Source organism: Quercus robur, chromosome 5 (genome assembly GCF_932294415.1).
Source record: "Quercus robur chromosome 5, dhQueRobu3.1, whole genome shotgun sequence".
Lineage (NCBI taxonomy): Eukaryota > Viridiplantae > Streptophyta > Magnoliopsida > Fagales > Fagaceae > Quercus > Quercus robur.
Window position 1 is genome coordinate 35,690,379 of NC_065538.1, and position 16,651 is coordinate 35,707,029.

At 34.2% G+C, this 16,651-nt stretch overlaps 1 protein-coding gene across 1 annotated transcript; it reads left to right on the forward strand.

Annotated features, from left to right (window-relative positions):
* Positions 1–2,753: 2,753 nt before the first annotated feature.
* Positions 2,754–11,539, forward strand: LOC126725860 (magnesium transporter MRS2-1). The gene is made up of 7 exons (XM_050430848.1): positions 2,754–2,982; positions 3,063–3,155; positions 3,854–4,482; positions 9,672–9,800; positions 10,381–10,713; positions 10,808–10,855; positions 11,186–11,539. Exons 3-7 carry the CDS (start codon positions 3,892–3,894, stop codon positions 11,414–11,416), a joined length of 1,332 nt encoding a protein of 443 aa, XP_050286805.1. The 5' UTR covers positions 2,754–2,982; positions 3,063–3,155; positions 3,854–3,891; the 3' UTR covers positions 11,417–11,539.
* Positions 11,540–16,651: the final 5,112 nt, after the last annotated feature.

Sequence of the window (16,651 nt, forward strand, 5' to 3'; positions counted from 1 at the left end):
TTTTTTTCCTTTTCTTTAGATTTTCAATTTTTTTTAGAAACCCATAATAGTATCACAAGAAGGACAAGTTTGGGCTGGCTGCTGCCTTCTTCTTATTTTTGCTCAAGCTCATCTCTAAGCTTTCATATGGTTGTGAGGGTCCTTTTTTGGATAGTGTCCAGGCCCAAGTTGAAGCAAGGACTCTGGGCCTTTTGGCTGTTGTTTAAAGGGACTAGGCTTGGTTTACCGCAGCTAAATGGGCTGTTTACAAACCAAGTGATGCGCAGAGAAAGAATCCTACAATACGTACATACTAGCAAGCAAGAATATATATGTATTGAACAGCAAGAAACAATAAATGAGCAATGTGTAAAGAAAGACACAAAATAAAATGTTAAGGATTCTTAGAACAATATGGAATATCTCATTACTTTTCTTAGTTTGTGAATCACAATGTGCTCACTAAGACGTGTTACAAGGTCCAAATAAGCTCAAAAATTACAAACTTAGATGGCTCTCTAATACTCTAAGACTTGCAAAGTTTGAGTCCCTTTGAATCCAAGTATGCTCTATAGTGGCTGTTTTGGGATACCGGGCAATATTTCTCTTTCTTTTACTACTTTCCTTGATTTCTTTTTATAGAGTTTTCTTAATGATTCTATTTTGATTCACCGTTACTGAATGCCTCTTCCATTGTTGGGTGCTTCCCCTTTCATAGTGTCATCCTAGGGTTCCGGGGTACCACTGATTCCCCCCTCTGTTCCCCTGGGTACTAGAGCCTATGTTGTGCCAGCCACTTCGGTGGCTAATCCCTTCCTTATTTCTCATAATTTTCTTCTTTTGATGTCTTTTCCCTAAAAGCTTCTTGGGGTGTCCCTAGAGAGCTGACTTCTAATCTCTCTTCCTTCAAGGCTTCTACACCTCACCTTTTTAGATTCAGCTTTTTTGGCTACCTTTCCTTTTGTCATTTTTCTTGAGTGAACTGATTCCATCTCTGCCAGGTTGAAAGTTTTCCCAACTACTTCCCTTTGTGGTTCTTCTTTCTGGGTTCCTCGAGGTACTAGCCCTTTATTCATGAATTATTGCTCTCCAAGCTTTCTGGTTCCTTTCTGCATCTTTGGGTGATTGAAAAGGACGTATCTGTCCTTTGTTCCTTGTGTTTCTTGGCACTCTTTTTGAGTTGTCTCAATCTCATCCTAGTTGTGATGCACGTCTCGAGGACCCAGAGCCCCTGACAGCCTCTAGGTATCCCGGTCCAATTCTCACCACTGGGCTCCCTCTTGATTTTCTGGTCTTGGCAGGCTGGGCTTTTCCCTTTTTCCCTTCGTTTCATGGGCCTTAAGGCCTACCCCTTCATGGGTCTTGGGCTTTAAATCTTGTTAATGGACTTGGGCCTACCATCCTTTTTTTTGGTGAGCTCAACCCTTTTATTATCACTTTCCATGGAATGCACTGTGCTATTTTGGGCCTTGGTGTTATAACTTTTTTAGACCTCAACAATGGTTATCCAAAAAATCTCTAAGCTTTCATCTCTCTCTCTCTCTCTCTCTCAAATCTTTTGTAATCTGTTATTCATGGCCAAATAACCCAAATCCCAATTTTAAACTAAACCCCAAACCTTACCCAAATCCACCAAACCACTCATCTTCATCTCCACCTCTCTTTTAATTTCTAGATCACACACATCTCGTTACTCCATTGTGTTAACTATGTTCTTCCACCAGTCGCTCATCGACACTTGACAAGGCAGCAGCGATGTAGGGCTAGGTTCTTACAGGTCGAGATTGAGACGAAGAGATTCGGGTTAGAGGAGTCACAATCGATTTGTGGCCATGGATCGAGCTCCGTGGTGGGTCTGTAGTGCTAGATGAATGGTTATGGGGAATCTGGGTTTGGGGTTTAGTTTTCATTTAGGATTTTGGGTGAAATTTATGGAATTAATTTTATCTTTCTTGATCGATTGCATAAGATTCACAGTGATTGAAAGCCAAATTAAAGGTTAGAAATAATGTGATATGTGGTTCTGGAATTGTTGGACTAGATTATTGTTTAGTTATCAAGAAATTGCAAGAAATGAATTGGAATGAAATTTTGTTTGGAAAGAAAAATATGTAATTAAAATTTGATGTGGTATTTTTTCATCATCTAAGCATTGATGTGGCCACATCAACCACTAAAATTTAGACACATTAGCATTTTATTTAATATTTTAATATTATGCTTAACAATTGTGCAAACCATTTGCCACGTAGGCATTTTTTGTTAATGAGTTAATTTTTTTTGAATATTATGCTTGCCAATTGTGCAAACTGTTTGTCACATAGACATTTTTCGTTAGTGAGTTGAAAATAGTGTTTTTGCCTTGATACAAGTATTTTTTTTTTAGTAAATAGTAATACTTATTAGAACACAGACGAAAATAATAATAGTGTTTTAAATCGATTTTATAATACATTACATAACTAAAGTATAACTACAAAAGGACCTAACCTTTATAGTTGTAAACTGAAATTATAAACAGCACACTAGACACACACAACCAATATGAGATAAACATTATAAAACAAACAATTGACTTGATAGACAAATGATATAGAACAATTGTTATAAAGTAAACATTATAAGTTGAAATACTATCTTATGTCATTTTTATATTAATTAGACTTTATAACACGAATGGATGGAATAATAATTAAAAAAAAAGAAAAAAAGAAGAAGAAGATAAAAGTAGGTCATGTTTGTAAAATGATTGCTTTCGGTGTTTTTTAATTTGTTGACAAATATTTGCATTGGGTGTTGGGTTCGTTTTGCTTGTTGTAGTTTAGAAAGATGATTATTAAAATCATTTGAAGCAGAGACTAGAGGAGAGTCCCATTCGCAAAAATTCTTTTGATACCTCTTGCTTCCTTCTTTCCTTCCTTTCCTTTCCTTCCTTTCTGCCAGGTGCCAACTGCCAAACCAACGCAATTCACAGCAATTCAATAATCTCTCTCTCTCTCTCTGGTAAATGAAATCTTATTTACGCCTTTCTTTTGTGTCTATATATTTATATCTTAATATTTGTTTGATGTTTTTTCCTACAGAATTTTTTACAATCAATCAATCGGCAACATCATCAACGTCTGTAATTCAACGAACACACCCTTTCTAATTTCTTCTTTCATTCTTTGCACCAGGTATTTACTCTCTCTTTATTTTTAATTTCAGTTTGTACGTTGCTGTAGATGATGGAGCATGGATTAAATTTGATTCTTGATTTTCTGATTTTGTTTTTTTCTCGCTGTTTGTATTAAGCTTTTAATTTAAGATTTTTTTCTTTCTTTCTTTCTTTTATATATGTTGTTTATAACTCCAGAAGATTGTAATCATATGTAGTATATCAGTGGGACAAGTTCAATATTACGTTATGCTTAGCTGCTTAATGGGTTTTTCATATATGGGTCTCAGTTTATGCCACGAAAACAACCTTAAAAACTGGGAATTAGACAAATCTTTGTCTTGTATTTGAGAATAGAAATATTAATTTAACTATGTTTTGGTCTTTGCCATTTCATTTTTTTGTTTTATGAACTTTGTGGACTTTGGGGAAGTGAGTTACTTTTTCTAAGTTGAATTAGATGGTAACCGGTTTTGACACAATTCTCACCTCCCCAATGTATGTAGAATTGCTGAGTTTAGTTATGTTGGCAATGTCTGCAATGGCATTATATTGGCTTGTTCTAAAAATTTGTTTCACAAGTTAGATAATCCAATACATCGATATTTGTTAGTCAAGGCAAGGAAGTACCATTTTTCTATGATTTTTTAATCTTATATTTGCAAATTGTAATGGTAACCATGGTTGTAAAATTAATTGGTGCATTTGTTTTGTCAGTTTTTTTTCATGTGTTGCAGCAGTTAAAGCTCATGTAAATGGCGGAACTCAAAGAACGCCTGCTCCCTCCAAAACCTCAGTCAGCTATAAACCTTAGAGATGCAGCTTATCGATCTTCAGCCCCTGGCCGGCAACCTTTCCAAGGTATGGATGTTTTGGGCCTGAAAAAGCGGGGCCAAGGCCTTCGATCTTGGATTCGTGTTGATGCATCCGGGAATTCACAAGTCATTGAGGTTGACAAATTCACTATGATGCGGCGTTGTGACCTTCCTGCCCGTGATCTACGCCTGCTTGATCCCCTATTTGTTTATCCCTCAACGATTCTTGGTAGAGAGAAGGCTATTGTTATAAATTTGGAGCAGATTCGATGTATTATCACTGCCGATGAGGTTTTGCTATTGAATTCCCTAGATAGTTATGTGTTGCAATATGTGGTGGAGCTACAACGGCGATTGACAACAAGTGGTGTGGGTGAGGTCTGGCAGTCAGATGCTGCTGACTTGAGTCTACGGAGGGGAATTAGAAGCTTTGACAATGTGTTTGGGAGCACATCACCAGACTATTTGCCTTTTGAGTTTAGGGCGCTGGAAGTTGCTCTGGAGGCTGCTTGTACGTTTCTTGATTCTCAGGTTTGTCCAGGAACAACACTAGTTTGTAATTTACTCATTGTCTCTCTTTTCTCTCAACGTACTTAACGTTGTCATTTTTTGAATTAAAAATTATATGAGGGTATTTACATTTTTGGTCATGATAATTGCTTACTGATATGATTAAAAGACTTGTTTTCTGAAAATGTTCCCCAAGTCATATAGCATTTCTAATTTCTAGACTAGTTCTTGGCTTGGGTTTGCTCAGGTTGGGCCTCAGTAGACCATGGCAACAACATAAAGACATTTTCTAAGAATTTGTCTCTAAAAATATCAGAACATGTGTAACAAGCTATTCTGGAAAGATGATGTGTGTGGTTGCCTATGTACTCTTGATGAAATATGTTTGATTGATTCCTGGTCTGTTCTCCCAACTGTGTTTTACAAGCTATAAAGCAGTACTAACTGCATCCAACTTCTCTCTGTGGCTGTTTTACCATGACTATTGTTACTTGGAGAATTTAGCGTACATTTTAGATAAGATGGACTTGGATTTATGTATCAGGTACAGCCATACAGCTACATTTGTATATAGAAGGTTTGTGTACTTGCAATTCTTAGGAGAGACATTGACTAATGTATTATGAAAATAATGCAATATTCTTAATGCCTAAATTAAATTAAGTTGGGACATTTTATTCATTATGAAATAATGTCTCGCAATTTGACATATTAAAAGTTTCTTGTAGGAAACTTCTAAAGAATTAGAATTTGTTCCTATTTTGTTTGTTGGAAATGTCTGTTTGGTACATCTTTGTTGATATGATTCCCAACATTTCATGGGTGCATAGTGATATCCCATGTAGTAATTTGTCTGAAATCCATCTTGCACACATTTTGAGGGTCAATGTTACATTGCACAAAATTGGTGATGCAGCCAAGTTTATTTCCTAACACATAAACAGTTGTAGGCAGGTCTCCAGATTTGTCCTAAGTCCAATAGTACCATAACTTTTCCCTTCATTAATATGTCCTTTCTCTTGACTATTATAGCAAAATGTACATTAGATTATGCCATTTACCTCTGCTAAAGACATCTCCAAAAAGATTAAAGTAGTCCTTATCAAAGGTTTTACATTGTCGTGTTAGAATAATGGTTAGTGCCAATGAGTTGTAGCTCAATATTAATGCGATGGAGGGTGAGGTTGTGGGTTCAAGACCCACTAGGTGTGTAACCACCAATAAAAAAAATGACTAAGTGATTAAATACACCCTTTTTTTGATAAGTAAGTAGTATTATTTATTCAAAAAATGAACAAAAAGTATCTAGAAGGTTACAACGAGATCATATAAGAAAATGAAGGGACTAGTAGATTAAAATTTTGGGACTAGTAGTTGTTCATCATGCTATTAGAGTAGTTGTCCTTAGTTTGGACCATGTCTCCACTCCACTTTCCATTTAAAAATTAAAAATTTGGGGAATCTAGGCCCATGCATGATGGGGAGTGAGAAAAATTGTGAGTGATTAAATATGCCATTTCCTATCAACTTAAGCTTTTGGAACTTGCAGCATTTTAGCAATAGCAAGGTCTCATTGAATATCAATGGTTATAAATTCGCTTACTCTTATTATATAATTTTTAAATGCATTGCGCTTGTAAGATTCCTGAAGTCATTACTTTTGGAACTCAACATTCAAGTTCATAAATATCCTTATTATTATGTTAGAATTAAGTTAATCAATTTTAAGTAAAACTTACTATAAATATACCATGTTAAAGGAGGTTACATAATTTCTTTATTTCAGTTCCAAAAAAATAAAAACTGGATGAGGCTGGTAAATGCATAGCTCATCGTCCATACCTGATGTGATTTGGGTGTTGGCACTCACATTTTTTTTTCCTCCATTTTGAAGAAAAAATCTATGCATTTTAAAAAAAAATTAATGGAATCAAGAATAGGGAGATTAAGGCTCTTGCTTGAGAAAGGAAACTTGCCTCATGAACTACTTACAAAGTTTCATACTCTTGTATCCGTTAACTAAATCTCCTGTCAACCCTTGTCTATTGTGGCTTCAATTATTATTTGATCGATGATTCTTTAGCTTCAACCACACTGGAGGACTAAACATATCAAATGATATTAGCTGTGGCATGGCATAATTACTAATGAGAGAGTTATTTGTGTGTCCGTGTTTCTTTTTTATGCCTCAAGCATTGTTTGCCTACAACCTTAATACCTATCAATATTCTAGTGAGACAATTACGATTGTCAAAGAAAGCTGAATCTTGGTTTTTTCAGTAATACTAGTAGTACATCTAGGATTTTTACTCATATATATGATAGTCTTTGAGCCAATTTATTCTTTCTGATACATATACTGAGAATGATACTTGTTCATGTCTTAATTTTGCTCAAAATTAAGGTGAGACTACACAAACAAGTTGCAGCATGTATGGAATTGAACTTTTTAGTATGTAGGGGAAACAAAAGGTTTTCTTGTTATGAGGGAAAATGGAGACTGTGAGTACAAGATAATGAGGTTCCTAGACAATTATTTTGAGAGGTCTGAAGGAGAAATTAATTTAGTTTTGAGTCGAACAGCTTTGGGGATAAGTGGAGGAGGTGTTTAAATGCCTATATTTCTACTATCTACTTCTCAATTATGGCCAATGGATCCCCTACTGGTTTTTTTGGTAGTTCTCAGGGGCTAAGGCAGGGGGACCTTTATCACCACTTTTCTTTATTCTGGTCATAGAGGTGTTCAGCCGGATGTTTAAGAAAACTGAGGAGGGTGGTTTTATTCATTGTATTTGAGTAGGGCCCAACACAGCTTAGGGAAATTTTTTTTGTATATTATAGTGGTATTGAATTTGTTTTGAAGCTGTCTTAGGGTCGAAAGTCAACATAGGTCAAAGTGAAGTGGTCGCTGAAGGGGAATTGGCAGATATTCTATGTTGCAAAATCTAGAGTTTGCTATGACTTATCTGGGAATGCCATTGGGGGCACCCTTTAAGGTAATTTCAGTATGGAATCTTATTCTCAAGAAGATGGAAAGGAGATTTTCTTGTTTGAAAAAATTATAATTGTCAAAGGGTGGGAGGCTTACTTTGTTGAAGAGTACGCTTTTGAGCTTACCTACATATTTCCTCTCCTCATTTACTTTTCATGCATCAGGCAAATAGGTTTGAGCAATCTCAGATGAATTTTTTGTGGGATGTCTTAGAAGATGAGTTCAAATATCCGTTGGTTGCATGGGATATTGTTTGTTCTTCCATTGAGGTAGGAGGATTGGGGATTAGGAAGATAGGGAGTTTTAATCAAGCCATACTAGGAAAATGGTTAGGTGTTTTATTTGGGCATGAAGTAACACACTTGTGGCACCCGGTGATAGCCTCGAAATATGAGGTGTAAGGGGGTGGCTGGAGTAGTAAATCAAGTAGAGGGATGCATGGGTATAGTCTTTGGCGGAGTATAGAGAATTTGGATAATTTCTTCTATTATGTATGCTTTGAGATAGGTGATGGCACATTTGCCAGATTTTGGCACGACTGATGGTGTGGACAACTATTTGTACCCTAATCAGTTTGCTTGCTCAGTTGTCAGAGGCCTTGAGGTCATTGACTGTGAATTCCTTTTTAGATCTTATTTATTCAAAGGTGCCTGGGGCAGAGGCAGGTGATAGATTGCAATGGCATTTGAATTGGAGTGGAAAGCTTGATGTTCGTTCTTTCTATAAGGCCGTTAGAGGTACTAAGTCTTCTTCATTCCCTTGGAAGAGTATATGGTGTGTTAAGGCCTCAAAGAGGGTGTCCTTTGTTTTGAGCGCAACTTGGAGTAAGATTCTTACCTAAGATAACCTCATCAAGATGGGGTCTCTGGTGCTGCATGTGTTGTTATAGTGGGGAAATGGTTGGCCATTTGTTGCTTCATTGCAAGACTACTTGTGCTTCGCGGAGTGAACTTTTTAAGGTGTTTGGGGTTCAGTGGGTGGTGCTCCAACAGTAGCTATCTATTGTTTTGACGGAGGAATTGGTTTGGAAAGCACTCTTCAGATGTTTGGAATATTGCTCCCCTCTATGTTTGATGTTGCTAGTATGGAGGGAATGTAATAGTCGCACTTTTGAGGATAGGAGAGATTGTTGGATCAATTGAAATCCTTGTTAATCTACACTTAGGTTGATTGGTCCCAGACATGGGGTTTTACACATTGTAACTTTATTTTGGAGTTCCAACTCTCACTTTGTTTTTGGTTTTATTTTTTGTAATATCTTATGATACTTTGTGTTCATCATCGTGAAGATGAAGTAATCTTTTCTTTCAATAGGTTTATTACTTGTCAAAAAGAGAAAAGTCTGAAGGAGTTGAGAGCTGCCTAATAGTTTGGTCACAAACCACTTGTCTTTGATGCATGGCTTTTATACCTTATGCAAATGAGAGCCTTTTAGCATGGAACATATTTTTTATATCTTATTTTTCCTACAGGTGTATTGGTCTGTCCAGTATAAAAAGTAAAGAAACATGAGTTCAAATCCTACCTTAAAGATGATATTAAAAAAAATTAAAAAAAAAAGAAAAAAGAAAAGAAAAAAAAAAGATAGTAAAAATCAAAATTTAGGAACAAATAGGCAAGCATGGATAATAATTTTTATTTTGAAACTTATTATTGGCAGGCTTTGGATTATTGTATACTGTGTTTTAATGATTAAATGTTTCCTTTTAAGGTCTTCTGTTGTTTGTGCATCTTGGAGTGTCTCCGTGAAAACTTCGATGATGACACTTGTGTTCAAGTGGTATATATTTCAAGCAGAGTTGTTCACCTCCTGATTACTTTGTTGACACTTGTACTTTGCTTCCAAAATCTTCTCTCTTCAATTTTCCGAAGGAGCTCAGAACCCTTTCACTCAATTTGTTATTAAATTTTTATCCTCTCTCATGCACAAAAACACAGACACAAATATGGACATCCACAAAAACTTAATCAAGAGTAAAAATGATGGAGAGATAAAATGCCAAGTAACATAATTTAAAACTATTGACTTATACGAAGAATCGTATCTGTTTATCTGTGGAACTTCTTATGCTCTTTGTTAACTCAGGTATCCTAACTTGTTTCCTCATGTATTTGCTGGTTTAAAGATTTTTAATTTTTTTTTGAGAATCTTTCCTGGTTATAAAGTTGATTACCTGTGTGAATTAGTAACTCATTTGATATTTGGAATTTTCTGAAGGCAGCAGAATTAGAAATTGAAGCATATCCACTATTAGATGAACTTACATCAAAGATCAGTACACTAAATTTGGAACGTGCGCGTCGATTGAAAAGCAGGCTTGTTGCATTGACTCGGAGAGTTCAGAAGGTACTGTATATTCAATTAGGGTTGTCAATGGGTTAGGGACAGATCTCACAGGATCCTATTAAAGATCTAATTATATACTAAAGTTGAACTCAAATGGTAGATTTTCAAAATGATGCTATCAAACTCAAATCTGACTATAAGTACAAAATGTGCATACAATTCACTTATGAATTTTTGTAATATAGTTAATTATATAATTTTCTTTTTTAGTTAAAAATACCATTTATCATTATCATATCAATATATAAGTTTATTTATTGATACCTTGATGATAGGTTTTTCTTGGAATATGTTTGTTGTGCTTGGAATTTTAATCAGATTTAAATCTTAATTGGATCAAATCTATTCAATTCTGAATTTAATCTGATTATGAATCTTTAGAACGAAATTTAAACTTAAACTTTGAAATCAGATTATATGCTAATCAAATCTTATACGGGTTGGTTTCAAATCCTGTCCAAATCCATTGACAGCCCTAATATTTTGTTAACTGCTTCCTATTGTATGCAACCAAATGATAGCCATCTTCTTTTCTTTTCTTTTTTTTCCTTTGCTCTCGTTTTTGAGTTAAATCTATTAGGTTAGGGATGAAATAGAGCAGCTCATGGATGATGATGGAGATATGGCTGAAATGTATCTTACTGAGAAGAAAAAGAGGATGGAGACATCATTCTATGGTGATCAGTCTGTGATGGGATACAGATCAACCGATGGTGCATCTATTTCTGCTCCTGTTTCTCCTGTTTCTTCACCCCCTGAAGCCCGGAAGCTTGAGAAAAGCTTGAGCATTGCAAGGAGCCGACATGAGAGCATGAGGAGTTCAGAAAGTGGGACGGAAAGTATAGAGGAGCTTGAGATGTTGTTGGAAGCATATTTTGTTGTCATTGATAGCACCCTGAACAAGTTGACATCGGTATGTGTAGCATTTATTTTGTTTAATCTTTTCACTTCTTATCTTCCCGAGTAGGATGAAGTGACTTAAAATCATTTTCTTCCTCTTGTTTCAGTTGAAGGAGTACATTGATGACACAGAAGATTTCATCAACATTCAGCTGGTATTATTATTATTATTTTTTTAAGTTCATTTTTTGTTCCCATTTCTTGATATAGAAGTGTGTTCTAAAATCTAATAAGTTGATCAAGTAGACAGGACAGCACAAAATACCCTACGTGATATTAGTCTTAATGCATAAATGTCAATAATGATGGGCAAAAGAAGACGGCAGTTTGTGTTATTACAAATTATGATGATGTCATTGCCCATGTCCTCATGCCCAGTGACATCTTTTATTACCAGCATACTAGCTTGGGATATATAATGGTCCCTCTGAAAAGATTTTAAGTTGATAGGAAATTGGAAATTGATAGGAAATTTTTGCTTGCAGGATAATGTTCGGAACCAACTGATTCAATTTGAGCTGCTACTCACAACTGCAACATTTGTTGTTGCAATCTTTGGTGTGGTAGCGGGGATATTCGGTATGAATTTTTCAATACCATTATTTGATGACCCTGGTGCATTTAAATGGGTCCTTTTAATTACTGGAGTTACTGGGGCCATCATTTTTTCTGCATTTGTGTGGTTCTTCAAGTACAGAAGGCTCATGCCACTATAAATTTATATGGAAATGACAATCGAGAAAGAGGAAAATTGCTTTTATCGTTTTTAATCCTGTATTCTAGATGAAATTGACGTAGATAAATGAAAAGCTGGCTCTATTTAAGAGCGATTCTTTTTATTTAATTTAGATTCAATTGTAAGAAATTTTGGTAAGATCTCTAATGTATATTATTGTGAAATTTGTGGCTAAAAACAAAACTTCAAATGTATATGAGGGTGGTGAGACACCAGGAATATGGTATGGCTGGAAAATTTAAACGGCATGAAGTCAATGAAAGTATCGTAATTTGAACCTCATTATGAGTGACTTAAACCTGGATTATTTGGAAACCCAAAAAAGAGGGGTAAGAAAAAAAAAAAAAAAAAAAAAAAAAAAAAAAAACCCGAGATTTCAGAATTGTTCTTTGGCTAGAGTTAGCTGTAATTCTTGTCCTACCATTTTTCCTTTCTTCAATTTTCCGGTCTTCTTTTTCAAACCACCACACTTTCTTTTTATGTATAGCTATTTATCCGATTTGAAACTTTCTCTCGGTTTTGATGCTTTATTTATTTCTGGTGGCACATTAAAGGTAAACACAGAAGGTTTATAATTGCAATCTTGAAATTTTCCTTTCTTTATTGTATAATTTTTCCTTACTTATACTTATTTTTTAAATGTTGCGCTCGAATCACATAAACCAGCACCATGACTAATGACCATCACAACTAACATTTAATTTTGTTTTGGGTAATAAAAAACTATCTTTTTTTTTAGACATTTAACATAAAATTACCAAAAATTATTTTTTTTAATAAACACTATGCTCAAATATATATATATATATATATATATATATTTTTTAATAAATACTATGCACTATGGGGGGAAGAAACTGTTTCCAACGATTACCCTATTATAATCTTGTTGATACCCAAAATTTAAAGTGTTTATCCTTCCATCACTAAAGATAACCGCTAACCCACTTTGCTTATTATTATATTCAATGAGATACCTTTTGGGCTTTAGACTTTGTTTATATGCGGATCCCGTGGCCATAAAAGAAATGACAAAAGCTCAATGTATGGCCGAAAGTGGGGAAATGTTGCACAGTAGCAGATCATGGAGAAAAATCCCACGATAGCAACATATGGAGAAAGGTTCTATGGTAGAAGCTGTATAGAAAACCTGTAACAGTTTTGTGGCCGGAAATTATTGATATTTGCAAAGTACTTTTGCTTTATAATCTAATGTTTTATCTTGTTACTATATATCTTCGCTGGTCCAGCCGAGCGACCTCGCTTAGTCATGGTGGGACCAAGACTAACTCTTTATATTCTTAGTATATCGGCCAAGTAGCTTCATAATTGGATATGGACTCAGCTGAACCACAATATTTATATGACTAGATAATAACTAACTAGAAGAGGTGGCAAAATTAACTCAAATCCATTTGTCCATCCAAACCCACTTATATGAGACTCAAACTCACTAAAATGGACATTAACCTAATTAAACTCAATTATCATTAATGTTTATTAGGTTTTAACTAGGTACCCAATTAGAGGTTTTAACTAGGTATCCAATTAGACCCAATTATGATCCAAGTATCATTTTTACAAATCACTCAACTCTAAAATACCCCAAACCACTAAAAATTACCAAAATACCCCCCTAAACCTAAAAAATGACAAATATACCCCTTAAACCTAAAAAAGACCAAAATACCCCTAGAACCTAAAAAAGACCAAAATACCCCCCAAACCTAAAAATGACCAAAATACTCCTGAAACCTAAAAAATGACCGAAATACCCCTAAACCTTAAAAATGACCGAAATACCTCTTAAACCTAAAAATTGACCAAAATACCCTCTAAACCTAAAAATTACCAAAATTCCCATAAAACCTAAGAAAAGACTGAAATACCCCCTAAACTTGAAAATTACCAAAATACCCTTGAAACCTAAAAAATGATCGAATATGTGGACGCACCATTTTACCTCCACCACTCACAAATTGCCACGTGGCGAGTTGTGAACTTTTTTATGTGCCTAGCATTTTCCATCAAATTTTATCCACTAACTTTTATACATAGACCTGCTTGCTCACTCCCAAGTGCAGGAGATTGTAGCAATATAATTCTCGGAGTACCGAGGTCGAACCACAAGAAGCAGGGTAAAAGACAATATAATTAAATAACAATTTGGGTAATGAAGAAAAATACTTTTGCTTGGTGATTGTTAACAAGAATAATAATAAAAACTGATTCAAATCAATAATGTAAATACTAGGGCATCGGGGTGTTTCCCTATATCGATATGAAATTCTTTGTGATCTAAGAAAATATCTATTTCATAATTGATTGTTCTTATACAATTAAAAACTTATGATTCGGTTGAACTGAGACAATTCAAGAACGCATGATAACCTTGATTAATAATGCGGTTAGAAAAGTTTTCAGAAAAACCCATTCACTTTAAAACCTGATTTCTATTTGAAACTATTAGAAATTCATCTAAACAATAAGAAAAATATGATTGAACTTATTGAAAGCATGGAAGAACTAATACATCAAAAGAAATCTAATTGAACAATCCAATATGTTGTTGATAAAATCCTAAAAAGAATCACATTGAATATTCATACCGTATAGAAGAAACATAACCCCTAGCCCTAGCAAAAAGAGTTTAGGCTATCATTAGAGAAAGAAAAGTACAAGGTTTTTTCTGCAAAATTCGTTCTACCAGCCTCCCTTCAAAACCCTAATGTCTAAGTGTCCAAAGAAAATAAAACTTTTTACTATTTTAATTTTCGTCCAGGTTTACAGCAGTAACTTGTGAGTTAATTTCGGCCTTCAAAACTTGAGAATTTCGAAAAACTCAAAACTGGAAAGTTGTAGATATTTAAGTCATGGTTCCAACCAATCTAGCCTTGTGTCAATTGGATTTTTAAGGAGAGAGATACGCCCAAAACATTGATCAGTGCTCAAATCAGATTTTTCCTTTTCAGATTCTGCCTCTTTGATTTCTTTCCTTATTTGAAGCTTCCAATCATGGTAGACGATCCAAGCACTCCAGCTGTGCCTTCTTAGACATTAAAGCATGGTCCTTTAGCTCCACTTTAATTCTAGTTTGGCCTCCATTCTCTCACAAATTTCTGTAAACTCATCTTTCTCACATGATTTCCTGAAAGTAGAAAATTACACACAATGAATAGCATCTTATTCAAGAAATTATGTAAAGATAAATATAGGGACTAATGCAAATCATGGCTTAATTATACAAATTAAGCATAGTAATAAGGAGATAAAGTCCACATAAATATATAACAAGTATACATTTTAAGGCGTTATCAAGACCACATCTTTAAATAAAAAGTTTTTATTTTATTTTTTTAAAATGACATGAAGATCAAAAGAAATTTCAATGTTGTGTGAATATAGTTATTAAATCCATACCAAACCACTAGTTGAACTGTGAAATCCGTGAAACAAAGTATTATCCAAAATGGTTTGGAGTAAAATACTGGATATGCAATGAACCATTCTTAAACCCTGTAAACTGACAAATTGTACAGGTTAATCTTTTTAACCCGCGAATGAATGAAAAAAAAAAAAAAACCATGTGTATCTATGAAAAAAGATTAAACTGAACTACTAAAGTCACTGAATAGTTTGAACTTTGAAGTTTGAAGATTGAAAAGATAAACTGATAAAGATTAAAGACTAAAGAGATGAATTAAGACTTGCTCCATGAGATAAGTGTTGAGAGTTGAGATTAAAGAGATAGTGATGAGACAGAAAGAGATAAAGAGATGGCGGTTTGCATGGAAGACAAGCGACCAATATCACAACGATAACACCTGATTGATTTTAATCATCAATTGTATTTGGAGATTTAAATAATTTTGTTATGGTCTAGGGTATGATTAAGCAAACAAATTATTTTGAATTTCTATGAGATATGTTGTTTCAAGACTTTTAGACTATATAACTTGGTTATTGGATGATTTACATCAATGATGTGTTTATTTATTTATTTATTTATTTTTTTATATTCTCCAACTTTATGTCATATGATATAGTTTTTATTATTATCATTACTAGATGCTAACCCGTGCAATGCACGAAAAAGCTATTGACACTGGGGAAAAAAAAAAAAAAAATCCAACAATGAGTAAATAGAAATTTTGCTAGTTAGTATTTTTTTTTTTTTTAAATGAAGAAATATTTAACTTCTATACTTTTCCATAGTTTAGAAATATTCTCTAATATTGAACGTTATTGAGTTGCAAGTGAATAGTTATTGAAATCTACAAAGCATTTTACAATTCTTATATTAATAAAGAAAAACTCCCAATAGTTATATATACATACACACTCAAAAATAATATAAATTGCAAATATATAAACAAAAACCATGATATGAGGAAGACACACCAAGTTTCAAATTTGAGTAGCAATATGACTTTCTCGTAGTAATAACATTATAGACAATTCAAAACATGGAATAATATCAAAATTATAATACTTAATTCCGGCACACAAACATGGCATGGAGCACACAAGCACATGGAAGATAGTAGAAAGCATGTAGAGAACATAGATCCAAGCGCATAGGCATGTGAAAACATAGATCAAGACAAGTAGGCATAGAAACATACACATCAACATGTACAAGCCTAGCACATAAACATGGAAGAACATGAATCCAAGCATATATGCATGTGAAAACAAGGATCTAACCATATAGCATGGAAATACATACATCAACACAGATCCGAGCAAGGCATAGCTAACAACATCATGCAAGCATGTGAGCATGTAACTCTAACATCAACATAGAACAAAAAAAGGAACAAAGAATAGGAAAACATGGCATAAAGCATAAAGCATGTAGATCAAGACAAATAACATGTAAACAAGCATGGAAGAACATGGATCTAAACTGAGAACACACTAGGAGCAAGATAAAGCAAGAAACATGCTAAGGAAAGCAATAAATCATGTTATTAAGGCATAAAAGAGCAAGATAAATGTTAAAAATAGATTTAGAAAGTTAGGTGTGTGGATAGTAGCTAAAAAGCTACATCCACACCCTTAAACCCCAAATCCAAGGTGTAGAACCAAGGAGAAGAAGATTGGGTATAAGAACAATTTTTGGTGAAGAAGGAAGAACCAAGAGGTTTTGATGTGTTTTTTGTGTGCTTTTTGAGAGAGGGGAAAAATTTGTAGAAAACATTCAGGCAGAAAG

Excerpts from the sequence above, each read along its gene's own strand:
- LOC126725860 (XM_050430848.1), top strand. The coding sequence starts at position 3,892 with ATGGCGGAACTCAAAGAACGCCTGCTCCCTCCAAAACCTCAGTCAGCT. Across the intron at positions 10,714-10,807 it reads CCCTGAACAAGTTGACATCG|TTGAAGGAGTACATTGATGA; the intron begins GTATGTGTAGCA and ends CTCTTGTTTCAG. Across the intron at positions 10,856-11,185 it reads ATTTCATCAACATTCAGCTG|GATAATGTTCGGAACCAACT; the intron begins GTATTATTATTA and ends TTTTGCTTGCAG.